The 13,604-nt window shown below is 46.6% G+C and overlaps 1 protein-coding gene across 16 annotated transcripts in view; it reads right to left on the reverse strand.

Moving 5' to 3' along the window:
- The window catches only part of TMEM164 (transmembrane protein 164), a 165,784-nt gene that overhangs the window by 29,082 nt on the left and 123,098 nt on the right, over positions 1-13,604 (reverse strand). For all 16 annotated transcript variants that reach the window (XR_009050277.1, XM_057718214.1, XM_057718212.1 and 13 more), the window contains one exon: positions 1,069-1,147. Coding sequence is in view for 15 of the 16 variants with exons in the window: in XM_057718214.1 (XP_057574197.1) it covers positions 1,069-1,147 (79 nt within the window). In the remaining variant the exon portion in view is untranslated. The remainder of the gene's footprint in view (positions 1-1,068; positions 1,148-13,604) is intronic.

Raw genomic sequence — 13,604 nt, forward strand, 5'->3', positions numbered from 1 at the left:
AGGGTAAAAACAGCCTCAAAGGATATTTAGAGACAGGTCCTAAGAAGAGTCCCAGTTGAGAGAAACCAGCAACTCTTGACTGTAAGTAGACTCCACGGAGACCAACAGCTCCCATCCTCCAAGTCCCCTGGGTGACTGGTCCTTGAGGCTCCCTCATGCCAGGAGTTCTTAAGATTATCCAGAATTCCTGAGTTGGAGGAAACACAACTTCCAAACCATCTCCCGGTGGGTTTTAGGGTCCATGTGTCTTCTTGTGATAGAAATGAAACTCTTGCTGCCTGGGGTGAGACTGGTCTCCCAGAAAAGTCCCAGCAACCAAGACAGGGAGGCTGGTGGCTGAGACTAAAAGAAGATGACTTCCAGGTACAGGGCCTTTCAGGAACGTCAGAACACAGGGAAGGGTGCTCTCACAAGCAGTCTAGAAGGGATAGAACTCCCCTTCTCTTGTCTCTACTACACAATAGAGGGAGGGGTCATTTGAGGGTCATTGAGAGGTCACAAGTAGATCAGCTTCCTGACCAGGTCGGTCGTCTCTCCCTCATGATCAAATGAAGTTTTTCGATGCTTTCTTTTACATAAAGGTCACTGCCCCTTCACCTGCCTCTTCCCTCAATCCCATAATCCCACAGTTTCTGGACTTCTTGCCCCTTTCAATATCTTTTTCAGTTCTGAGAGGATGGATACAATAAGCAAAAGCACAGGGTCCTTCTCTCCTTCTACCTTATGCTGCACGCTGAGGCCAGGAGAAGGCACAAGCAGAAGAGAGTGACAGAGTGTGGGGAGCTCCGTGCAAACCCAACGCCATCACGGACGAAGAGCCTGAGGTCTTGGCCCTAGGACAGGCCATCAGTAGCACCGAACTCACCCACACAAAGGATGGTTCTGAAAAGCCACCAGGGTCTTTGCGGGCCTCATCCATGCCCATTTTCCCACTGCCTGGTGTCTGCAGAGACCCAGCCAGGCAGCACCTCAAGATCCTTATAGGCACCCAAGAGGTTGTGACAGCCCCAAACAGAAGCGAGTGGCCAGGTGTGGGGGTGGCACAGGGGTGGGGTTTGCTGGCCTTACCTCCTTTCCAAAGCAGGTAGATGGGTACCACGTAGAGCATCACATGTTGAATGTAGTAAATCTCCAATTCAAAGGGGAGCTGTAAGGACAAGATGCAGAGAAGTTTTTCAGAGCAGGAAACACTCATTCCAACAGATTGTGAAGTTGCACGCCCTTGCTCTCAAGGACCCACATCCTGGCAACCCCACATACTTCAACCAGTTCAACCCCCTTCACAATTAGAGAAAAAAGAATGAAGGCGTCTTCCAAACTGTATTTTGCAGAGATGGTAGTTGAAAAATGCTCCACTGAGAAAGTTTGGTTAAAAATTTAAGACATGTTACATACCATCTATTCCCTTGGAGATTCACCACGTATATTAGCGGTAGATGAAGGACCTGTGTGGTCTCTGCAAGTAAGAAGGCTGCTTAACACTCTTTATCCAGCGCTTCCCAAACTTACTTCGTCACTTTTTGTGAAAAATAGCCCTTAGTGTTCTGCAAAATATACTTGAAGAAACACAACCTTACGTCACTTCCTGCTCCTGGTGAGTAGCGGATGGACTACTTAAAAGCTTATTTCTCATCTGCCATGAAGAACATATGGGATAGGATTTATTATTCCCATTTTGCAGATTAAAAAACTTGATTGCCAGGTCTGGTTAGGTCTAGATCCAAGAGGAAGGAGTTTCTCCACTGGATACTTGGGGTCAGGCCAGGGTGAGCCCTCATTTTGGGTGAAGACCAAGCAGCTGGGCCAGTTCTGGCGTGGCTTGCCAAAAAGAATGTCCCCACCCTTCTTCCAACCAACACGCCCGCTCATTCACTCCTGTTTCCCATCTCTCTCAAAATGGAAGCTCTCAATTACCAAAGCAGAGTGTGCTCTCAACCTGGCATGGGACCATGCTGCAGCGCTTGGCAGCGTGTGGAGAGTGGAAACAGCTGAGCGGCTAACTCAATTCCAGGAAAAGAACTTCAGCTGCTGGCAAGAGGCAGCTGACACAGACACACACACACACACACACACACACACACACACACACACACACACACACACACACACACACACACACACACACACACACACACACACACACACACACACACACACACACACACACACACACACACACACACACACACACACACACACACACACACACACACACACACACACGCCCAAGGGAAAGCCCAGAGAAACAAGGCCACCCAGGGCAACAGTCAGCTGCCTCCCTGTGCCCTACAGGGCGAGCACAGAACCAAACCTGTGAGCTCATGAGAGGACCCAGCTCTGGGCTCCCCACACCCAGGAACCCGAGGCCTTGGGCGAAGGGCCGAAACCAACACATGGCAGAGCTCCCAGAATGGGAGCTCAGATGACTGCAGACCCTGGACAGAGTCACTGGTCTGGCTCTTGAAAATAAAAACCCACGCAGAAGGAAACTTTCCCAGGGACCCAGATGACGCTCGCCTATTATGTGATGCTCACAGAAGGAAATGTAAAAGCCCAGAAAGAGAAATGAGGCCCCAAGCGTCCCTGTAGGCCTCACTGGAATAGCTTTAAAGGGTCCTGGGGTTTCACAGTGGGCACCACCAGCAGGAGGTAACTTTGGAGGCCTGAGAGGTCCACGGGGACCCTCACAGTAATGTGCTCTGGAATCACCCTATTGTCTTAAATTAACTGCCTGGACTGCGGTCACACAGAGAGCAGGCAAGGAGGCAAAGGTTTCAGGAAGACTCAGCTCTCTGGCTGTAAGCCGAATCTTCAGGTACCTAAGACTAGACGTCTCCCTGAAACAGGGCCTGGGAGCCCAGGCTGCTCTCCCACAGCAGGGAGCAGAGAACTAGGCTCACAGCCCCTGGTCCCAGCCAGGTCCCCAAGCAGTACCCTTGCTGAACTCTCAGACTCCAGCCACTATTTACCGACCTGGAGTCACGGTGCCCACTTGCTTTCTCCTCCCTCACAGCCCTCCTAGAAAGCAAACTCCCCACCTGCGTGTCCAGGCAGGCAGTTCAGAGCTGCGGCCGCAAGCAAAGACTTTGGATGGAGTCTGTCAAATTCCTATTCTAGATTTGATTCTGCCAGTTAATATTCTCGTGGTCTCGGGCAAGTCCCTTAACTTCTCCATCCCAGTTTTGGCTCCAGTAAAATTAAAATTATTATGCTGTAAAAAGGAATGAAATGGAGCTATATGTAATGAGGTGGACAGACCTAGAGACTGTCATACAGAGTGAAGTAAGCCAGAAAGAGAAAAATACCGTATGCTAACTCATATATACGGAATCTAAAAAAATGGTACTGATGAACCCAGTGACAGGACAAGAATAAGGATGCAGATGCAGAGAATGGACTGGAGGACATGGGGTTGGGTGGGGGGGGCGGGGGGTGAAGGGGAAGCTGGAATGAAGTGAGAGAGCAGCATAGACACAGATACACTACCAACTGTAAAACAGATAGCTAGTGGGAAGTTACTGCATCACAAAGGGAGATCAACTTGATGATGGGTGATGCCTTAGAGGGCCAGGACAGAGAGGGTGGCGGGGGGGGAGTCGCGGGAGGGAGGGGATATGGGGATATATGTCTAGATACAGATGATTCACTTTGGTGTACCTCAAAAGCTGGTACAAGAGTGTAAAGCAATTATATTCCAATAAAGAGCTTAAAAATAAAATAAAATAATTATGCTGTTATAAGATTGTTGTAAAAACTTCTTTTTAAATTTTACTATAACAAACATTTGTAGAATTCTTATTGTGTGCCAGGGACTATTAAGCACTTTGTTAACTATCAATTCACCTATGAATTCACCTGTGCTGTTCCCATTAACTGCATTTTAGAGATGAGAAATTGAGGCACAGAGAAGTTAGATAACTTACCCAAGGGCACACGACTCATTCGGTGACAGAGCCAGGATTCAAACCCAGGCAGTCTGGCTCTAGAGTGCATAGTCTTAGCTTGTACACTCCGCTTCCCCGCGCCCCGCTCCTTCCCTCCAACAAAAAGCCCAACACCTGGAGATGCGCAGTGGCGATGCGATGCGCAGTGGAGGTGCGCAGTGGCGATGCGCAGTGGAGCTGAGCCGCCGATCTTAACAATGAGAGTGGTAACTGAAACACAGTAGCTACAGCAGCATTAGCAACTGTCCTCCACCTGGGGATGGACCCAGTCCTTCCCTGTTCACATGATCCCCGCCCAGATCACACAGTGGCCAAGCCTGGCCTGCAGTACAGGCCTCCCAGCTCCTACCGGGACTCTGGAGACACCTGGGTCACCGATCTCAGCTGGGGTGGCCAAGAGACTGCTGCCATCAGCAGTCTTTCCTCTGAGGGCGGCATCTCCCCCTATTCCAAGAGTTCTCTACTTTGGAAGGCCACAGAAAGTGTTCAGCTAGGTGTGGGTACTGTTGACAGCCAAGGCCAGGGAGGAGAAAGTGTGGGAAAACAGGGAGAGGAAGGGAAGCGGAGGAAAGAGAAGGGGGGCAACACAAGAAAACCACACAAAAGAAAGTACTTATGCACCACACACTGCGTTCAATACTTTCACGTGTGTTATCTCATTCAGTTATCACAAGGTTCCTGTGAAGCAGGGACTATGATCATCCCCATTTGACAGATAAGAAAACTAAGGCACAGAGATGTTAAATAACACGCAAAGAAGAAGCGGCAGGGCAGTGACGGGCGTAAAAGACATCCAACAGTAGAGCAGGAAAAAAGGCAGCTTGCTTTACTGAGCACTGAATCTGTGCCCGGGAACTTTCTCGTGGAGCCTCCCTGCCCTGTGTTCCCCATTTTACAAACACCATCTGTAAAATGTCATACTTCCCCCAGAAGAAGTTCTATTTGGCTAATTCACCTCTGCCCTCCAGAACGCACATCTGGAACTCTAATGTACATATCCAGCCTCCTTTTCAGCTGAGGGATTCCCGAGGCTTTAGACAAGAAGTCCTACATCACTGCAATTGAAAGCCAAAGGCAATAAAAACGTTTTAAGCTACATAGGCCATGACTTCCTTCTCACGTCCAAGTCAACATCTTTTTTTAGAATCAAACGAGCAGACTGGTAAAGTTCTCCAGGCCTCTGGAATCAGACGGCCTGAAACATGAGGCGCCTGGGCTCCATCCACGGCGAGATCCCCGCCTCCTTCCTCCTGACCCTCCACCCTGACAGCCACACTGCCATACTCTGCCCTGGAGACCGCTCATCCCAGTGTGTCCTACGTCCCTGGTTACTTCCGTCACCATAAGAAGCCCAAGACTCCCACATCACCGCGCAACACCTGAGCTCTAATCTCCACATGGGATCTGTACAAGCCCAGATCTAAGCCCATCACCCACTGCTCCCCAAGGCTTGAAACCCTCCCCTTCTATCCTCTGGGACCCACTGCCTATCATCTGCAAAATCCCCTCTATCTTCAAACTCTTCTCTGAGTGGTCCTTTCACCTACTTACTTTGACGAAAACCTGTCCCCCCTCTCCCCAAGGCACGGCTATCCCTACAGCCCTCTCAAGTGGTAGGTGCTTTCCCTCCCATGTTGCCTTGTACCCCTGGGCCAGGAGGGGTCCTATCTGATCCTCACTGCTGTCTCTTCCAGACCATTCTCTCTGCCTCCTTCCTAACCACTCCCTCAATCTGAACTTCATGTCGTCAGACTCTCCTAGGCACTACTCACCCACTGGACCCTCCCTGTCACCGCTTTCCAACACACCTTTTTCAAAATTCCTGTGTTTTCAATATTTAGCATACACTGCTTTCTAATGCCTTGACCTCCATTCCCCTTGAGGTCTCACCTCCATCTCACCTCAGCCCTTTATTTCCATGGTCATACCTGTCACTACCAATACCTCCAACCCTTCCATAAACTCTGTCATGCACCCCACTCTCCAACCACCACCTCCTATCCACCCAATCACTCCACGCCCCTCACATCCTGACTCTATCAATCCTCCAGCTTCACTGGGTCCTAAGTCTTCTGATCCTACCACTGTTTTACTGGCCCTCACCAACTTCACGTCCTCACTTCTATACTTGCCTATCACTCCCTTCCATACGTTCTCAACCCTTTTCCCTGTTTGCCTCACAAAACCATACTCCTGGTTAAATTGAACTCTCTGCCTTCGCAGCCCTCTACCAGGCAAGTAAGCACAGCTGGAGAAAAATGTAAAGCTGTGCTGTTCACCTTTGAAAGTCATGACCGCAAATTTTTTTAATTAATTTCTTTATTGGCTGTGTTAAATCTTCATTGCTGCACATGGGCTTTCTCTAGTTGCGCAGAGCAGGGGCTACTCTTCATTGTGGTGCGCGGGCTTCTCATTGTAGTGGCTTCTCTTGTTGCGGAGCATAGGCTCCAGGCACGTGGGCGTCAACAGTTGTGGCACACAGGCTCAATAGTTGTGGCTCACGGGCTCTAGAGCACAGGCTCAGTAGTTGTGGCACATGGGTCGCTCTGCGGCATGTGGGATCTTCCCAAAGCAGGGCTCAAACCCATGTCCCCTGCATTGGTAGGCGGATTCTTAATCACTGCCCCACCTAGGAAGTCCCATGACTGCAAATTTTGAGCAGGCCCTTAATGCGACCTTATAATCTGACTGCATTGCCACGTCCCTTCACTCTCGTCTCTCCTGGACGATTCCTTTCACTATTTCTCACAACTTCTCCTGCGTTCCTCCAACTTTCCCCCATCCTCCCCCTCAGCTGGTGGCATGGATTTCTATTTCCTTGGGGGAAAGGGGGGCCACTGGAAGAGAACTTCACCAAGCTCCCACCTCCACATCGCCCTCCTCCCTGCACCATCCCCACTGCTGCCTCTTCTGCTGCTGCTCTGCAGGAACCACGCGTGCTGCTGGCTAAGACTAGCCCCCCGTTCCCGCACTAGATCCTTTCTCGTCTACTCAGGGACACACCAGCAACTGTCCCCCTTTTCACTGGATCATTCCCATCAGAAAACAAACAAGCTACAAAATCGTTCACCTAAAGAGAAAAAAACTCCTGATCCTACTGCCCCCTCCAGCTATCACCCCCGTATCTCTGCTTCCCTTTATAGGGAAACTCCTCAAATGGTGTGTGTCTCCTCACTGCCCTCATTTCCCCTCCTCTGAATTATCCTTCCATCCACGCCAGTCAAATTTGCATACCTACCACTCCCCCAGAATTGCTTTGATTGAGGCTACCAATGACGTCCATGTTCCTAATTCCTCTACATATTAGAGCGGCCCAGAACCAAGTCCTTGGCTCTCTTTTCCATCTACGCTCACTCACTAGATAATCTTATCCAGGCTCCTGGGTCTAAATACCATCTATATACTGATGACTCCCGCATGAATATCTCCAGCCTAGAGTCAGGCTGTTAAGACTGAAATTCTAGGGCTTCCTAGGTGGCGCAGTGGTTAAGAATCCGCCTGCCAATGCAGAGGTCATGGGTTCGATCCCAGCTCCAGGAAGATCCCACATGCCGCGGAGCAACTAAGCCCGTGTGCCAAAAAAAGAAAAAAAAAAAAAAAACTGATTCAAAAAAAAAAAAAAAAAAAGACTGAAATTCTAGGGACTTCCCTGGTGGTCCAGTGGATAAGAATCTGCACTTCCACTGCAGGGGGTGCGGGTTCAATGCTTGGTCGGAGACCTAAGATCCCACATGCTGTGTGGCAAAAAATAAAGTAAAAAAAGTAATTAAAAAAAAAAAAGTGACAGATGCTGTCAGCTCCAGCCCCGCCCCCCCCCCCCCCCCCCAAAAAAGACTGAAATTCTAGCTCCATCCTTTAGTTTCTACGTACCTTTGGGCAAATCACAACTTGCTGAGCTTTGGTTGGCTCATTTGTAAAATGGGAATGCTAATAGAACCTATCTCAGCAAGTTGGGATGAAATCAGGTGAAAAAATTCATGCAGAGTTCCTGGCCCAGCGCTGGCATATAATATGTACTCAATAAATGCGAGCTGTTATCACCATCCTCCTCTTCATCACCAGTACAGCCAGTGAGTGGTAAAGCCAGGATTTCAACTCCAGCCACCGCAACGAATGCCAGGTCTCTCTGGGTCAAAAGCTGGAGCTCATTTCACCTCATTATTCCGCCCTAGCAAGAGCCTCCAGCCAGAGATGGTGGCACCTGGGCCTGCCCACAGCCCTAAGTCTTAAATCACTATTTTATCAGACAACTACTAGGATAACCTTAGCTTCCCAGCTCAATCCATTCTTTGGGCCCATCTCTAAGAACGAGTTTCTCCTGGAGACTTTTTCATTTCTCAAAGGAATATCAACATTGCTCTTCTCACCCACGACTGTCCTATTCTTACAGTCAGACAACCAATTAAAAAAAAACACACATTGAGACACTTCTGGGTGGCAGGTAATGTGCCTGGCTCTGGGTATACAGCAATGATGAAAACACAGTCCCTGCCCTACAAGAGCTCATAGTCTGGTTGAGAAAGTTAACAGATAAAAGGATAACATCATTGCAGCAAAAGAGCATGGAAGGACCTGTATATCGAGCATTGGATTTGGTTTGATTTTTCTTTAAAAGTAAGAGACAGTCCTGTACAATGTACAGTTGTGCAGAGCTCCTGCTGGTGGCTGTGTACAGGGGATGCTAGCGGAGGCAGGGAGACCAGTTAGGGACTGGTAATAGCAATGTCTAAATCAAGCCTGAAGGCTGAGGCAGCAAGAGAACAGAGGATGGGCAGGTTTGAGAGAAGGTAAGGAAGCTGAATCACCAGGACTAAGTAACTGACACAGACAGGAGATAAGCAGGAATAAGGGTCAAAGATGACCCCCAGGCTGATTGGCCTAGGTGGCTGGTGGGATGTTGGGGCTCCTCCCTAAGTTGGGGCGTACAGTCAAGGAAGCAGGCTGGAAGGAGGGGGGCATAAGAAAAGCTGAGACCAGACTGAGTTTGTGAGCCCAGTGTGAGAACCTGGCACAGGTGCCCATAAGTGAGTGGGAATGTGGGTCTGGATCTCAAGGAGGCTGGAGAAGATGAGAAGAGTTGAAAGGCAAATGATATACACATATATAAAATTCAAACAGAGAAAAGTAAAAGGATGAAATTCTAAAAAGCATAGAAATGCTGACATTCTCTTTATGCACCCAAGTAGAACAGCTTATACAGCTCACTTTGCAGATCGCTGGTCCACGGTACTCTTTCAAGAGGGAATGGGTGGCGAGAGATGAAGTCGTAACTCAAAGGGAATATTGATAGAATTGGGAGAGCCTTGAACATAGGTACAGATGGAGGGAAGGAGCCAGTGGGGAGAGGGAGGCTGAAGAAGCAAGAGGGGCAGGAGGCTCTGGATGGTGAGAGGTTCTGAAGCAGGCAGGGGGTGCTGGGACCCAAAGTACAGAGAGAAGCATTAGTCTTGAGCTCCAGGAGGTGAGGAGGGAAGGACGAGCTGAAGTGAGAACAGCTGCGCGAGGGAAGGGTATACTGGGAGTGGGGGAAGCTCACAACCCAGGAGCCTCCCCTACCTGGCTGGGGACTTGTGTTACCAAAAGGGTCCATGGCTGCTGATAAAGTGCAAAGTGAGGATGGGAGGTAGCAAAGAGAGGACCCTGCTCTCAGCTCAGCCCCAGACTGGAGGCTCTCCAAAGAAATCAGGGAATCAAAACAAATCATTGCTATGGTCTGAATGCTTGTGTCCCCCTCACTTTCATGTCCGATGGGATGGTATTAGGAGGTGGAGTCTTTAGGAGGAGATTACGCCATGATGAAATCAGAGGCCTCAGAGAGCTTCCTAGTGCCTTCCGCCCTGTGACCAGGAAGAGGGTCTTTACTCGAGCCTACTGGTACCCTGATCTCAGACTTCCTCCAGAACTGTGAGAAATCGATTTCTGAGGTTTATAAGCCACACAATTTATGGTATTTTGTTATAGGAACCTGAACAGACTAAAACAATAATCTATCTCCCTTCAAGGGGAAAGGATGCAGCCTTTGGTAATTTTCCTGCCAACCAAGTTTGGCTTTGGAACGCTTTATCTTCACTAACTGACCACAGACTTCTACTGTGGCTACCGGGGCCTCAAACTCTTTGGGACTAAAAACCACTCATTAGAGGAGCCACAAAAGGAATGCCCGCAACCTAAAATCAACCACAAAACATTCACAGAACAGAATAGCATGCTGCCATGAAAAACAACAAGGTGCCACGGCAAACACTCAGACAAATCCCAAATGTGGAACATTCTGCAAAACAACTGGCCCAGATCCATAAAAATGTCAATGTCATGAATGAGAGGGTGGGGGAACTGTTCCTAGATTTTAAACAGTGAATAAACAAAACCTGAAGAGATAGAACAAAAGCAATCTTGAAATTTGACTGGCTCCTGATTTAAAAAAAAAAGTTAAAAAAGACCTTCCTGGGATAATTGGGAAAATTTGAATATAAACAGATTCTTACATAAAGCAGACAGTATTACAGAATTGTTGATAATTATCTTGAGTATGATTGTGGTATTGTGGATATACAAGAGAACATCCTTTTCCTTAGGAGCTGTAGGCTGAAATATTTAGAACTGAAGTGTCAAGATTGCTGCAATTTAAGGGGAAATGATTCAGCAAACTTTCATAAACAGAAAGAAAAAGGGAATATGGAAAAACTGTAATTGTCGAATCTAGCTTGAGGGTATACAGTCACTGTTCACTACACTTTTTTTTTTTTTGAACTTCTATTGAGTTACAGTTAACAGACAATAAACAGCATACATTTAGAGTGTACAATCTGGTATCCCAATCTCCCAATTCCTTCCCCCCCAACCCTCTCTGCTTTCCCCACTTGGTGTCCATGTGTTTCTTCTCTACACCTGTGTCTCTATTTCTGCCTTGCATTTCCTCTTTCATAGTTGTTAGCATTTGCCTTGTGTATTGAGGTGCTCCTATACTGGGTGCATATATATTTATATTGTTATCTCCTCTTCTTGGATGGATCCCTTGATCTTTATGTAATGTCCTTTCTTGTCTCCTGTAACATTTTTTAAAGTCTATTTGATCTGATGTGACTATTGCTACTCCAGCTTTCTTGTGATTTCCATTTGCATGGACTATCTTTTTCCATCCCCTCACTTTCCGTCTGTATGTGTCCCTAGGTCTGAAGTGGGTCTCTTGGAGACAGCATATATATGGGTCTTGTTTTTGTATCCATTCAGCCAGTCTCTGTCTTTTGGTTGCGGCATTTAGTCCATTTACATTCAAGGTAATTATCGATATGTATGTTCCTATTACCATTTTCTTAATTGTTTTGTTTGTGTTTCTGTAGGTCCTTTTCTTCTCTTATGTTTCCCGCTTAGAGAAGTTCCTGTAGCATTTGTTGTAGGGCTGGTTTGGTGGTGCTGAATTCTCTTAGCTGTTGCTTGTCTGGAAAGCTTTTGATTTCTCCATCGAATCTGAATGAGATCCTTGCTGGGTAGAGTATTCTTGGTTGTGAGTTCTTCCCTTTCATCACTTTAAATATATCGTGCCACTCCCTTCTGGCTTGCAGAGTTTCTGCTGAGAGATCAGCTGTTACCTTTATGGGAGTTCCCTTGTATGTTATTTGTCGTTTTTCCCTTGTTACTTCTAATAACATTTCTCTGTCTTTAATTTTTGTCAGCTTGCCTACTATATGTCTTGGCGTGTTTCTCCTTGGGTTTCTCCTGCCTGGGACTCTCTGCACTTCCTGGACTTGGGTCGCTATTTCCTTTCCCATGTTAGGGAAGTTTTCAACTATAATCTCTTCCAATATTTTCTTGGGTCCTTTCTCTCTCTCTTCTCCTTCTGGGACCCCTATAATGCGAATGCTGGCGCGTTTAACATTGTCCCAGAGGTCTCTTAGGCTGTCTTCAGTTCTTTTCATTCTTTTTTCCTTATTCTTTTCCACATCAGTGACTATCACCATTCTGTCTTCCAGGTCACTTATTCACCCTTCTGCCTCAGTGAATCTGCTGTTGGTTCCTTCTAGTGTATTTTTCATCTCAGTGATTGTGAGGCATATCTCTGTTTGTTTGCTCTTTAATTCTTCTAGGTCTTTGGTAAACTTTTTGATCTTTGCATCCAGTCTTTTTTCAAAGTCCTGGATCATCTTCACCATCATTATTCTGAATTCTTTTTCTGGAAGGGTGCCTATCTCCTCTTCATTTAGTTGTTTTTCTGGGGTTTTATCCTGTCCCTTCATCTGGTACAAAGTCCTCTGCTTTTTCATTTCCTCTATCTTTCTGTGGCTGTGGTTTTCAGTTCCACAAGACGAAAAACTGCTGATACTGCTTGATACTGCTGTCTGCCCTCTTGTATATACTGATATTTTTGCAGATCCTAAACACTGGAGTGAAGGGACTCAGTGACTGGATCAGAAGAGGGCACGTGGTCTTGGGTGAAGAACATGAGTGCTGCCTCACAGCATCTTGTCAGGGAGGGAACTGCGGGAGGAGATACACTGACCTCTCTTTGCTCCAGTCCTGATCTTTCAGAGCATCCAACTGACTAAACCCAACAAAGAACAGGAGGACAAGGGAGCCCACTGACATTGTCTTAAAATCAGCCTCCTGAAGCTCGAGCTGCATGGCAAATGGTGGAGCATGAACCTGAGCAGAGACTCAGAAGCAGAAACCACTGCAGGAACCAGCACTGGGAGAAAAACTGGAACTTCAGGAGCTTGACTGGATTCTCGTAGTAAACACTGGAGAAAAATCTTGTGCTTCCCGTAGTAGGCTGGACACAGCTAATGAAAGAGTCTGAGAGGATATATCAACAGAATCCTTGAAAACTGATAACAAAGAGAATCAAGACAAAATAAAGCAAAGCAGAATACTCAAGGACTGTGGGACAACTACAAAAGGTGTAACATACATGCAATGGCAAAGAAAATTGGCAGAAAAGGGCCATGGCTAAGAGTAAAACCAGAAGAATATTGTTACGAGATCAAAAAAAAAAATAGACATTAAGAAGTACATAAGCAAAATTGCTAGTAGCGACAAGAGGTCAAACAGAATAAGCCTGAAAGATGTGTATTAGGGAAAATGACGAGAACATGTCAATGTCCTGAAGATGTTTGGTTTGTAGGAGCAGTTAGCAAAAAGGTCAGATTACACGGTTTGAAGACTGGTTGGAATACCTCACTACACTCTTATTTCAATTCTTCAGGATGTTTGAAAATTTTTATAAGAAGTTGCGAAATATTTTTAAATGTCAATAAATTTTAAAAAGGTAACTCCACATGAACTAATATGGCAAAATCTTAAAGTATATTAACTGGAATTAAAAACAAGATGCACTCATCTTGGAGAACAATTTGTCCATATTTATAAAAAAAAAAGTTACATACCCATTCACTTTGACCTACAAACTTCACTTCTAGAAATTTACACTAACAGAGATACTTGCATATATGAACAAAGCTATATGTATAAAGATGTTCATTGCAACATTATCTGTAATAACAAAAAAGCTAACCGAATGTCCACTGGTAGGAGAGTAAAACAGAACTAATCTATATTGAACGCAGTATGATCGTTTCTGTAGAAGAAAAAGGGCAAATTAGTCTTTGTACTTTTAGATGTCTGTAAATGCATAGAAAAAGGACTGGCATGATATTTACCAAACTG

Source organism: Hippopotamus amphibius, chromosome X (assembly GCF_030028045.1).
Source record: "Hippopotamus amphibius kiboko isolate mHipAmp2 chromosome X, mHipAmp2.hap2, whole genome shotgun sequence".
In the NCBI taxonomy this organism is placed as follows: domain Eukaryota; kingdom Metazoa; phylum Chordata; class Mammalia; order Artiodactyla; family Hippopotamidae; genus Hippopotamus; species Hippopotamus amphibius.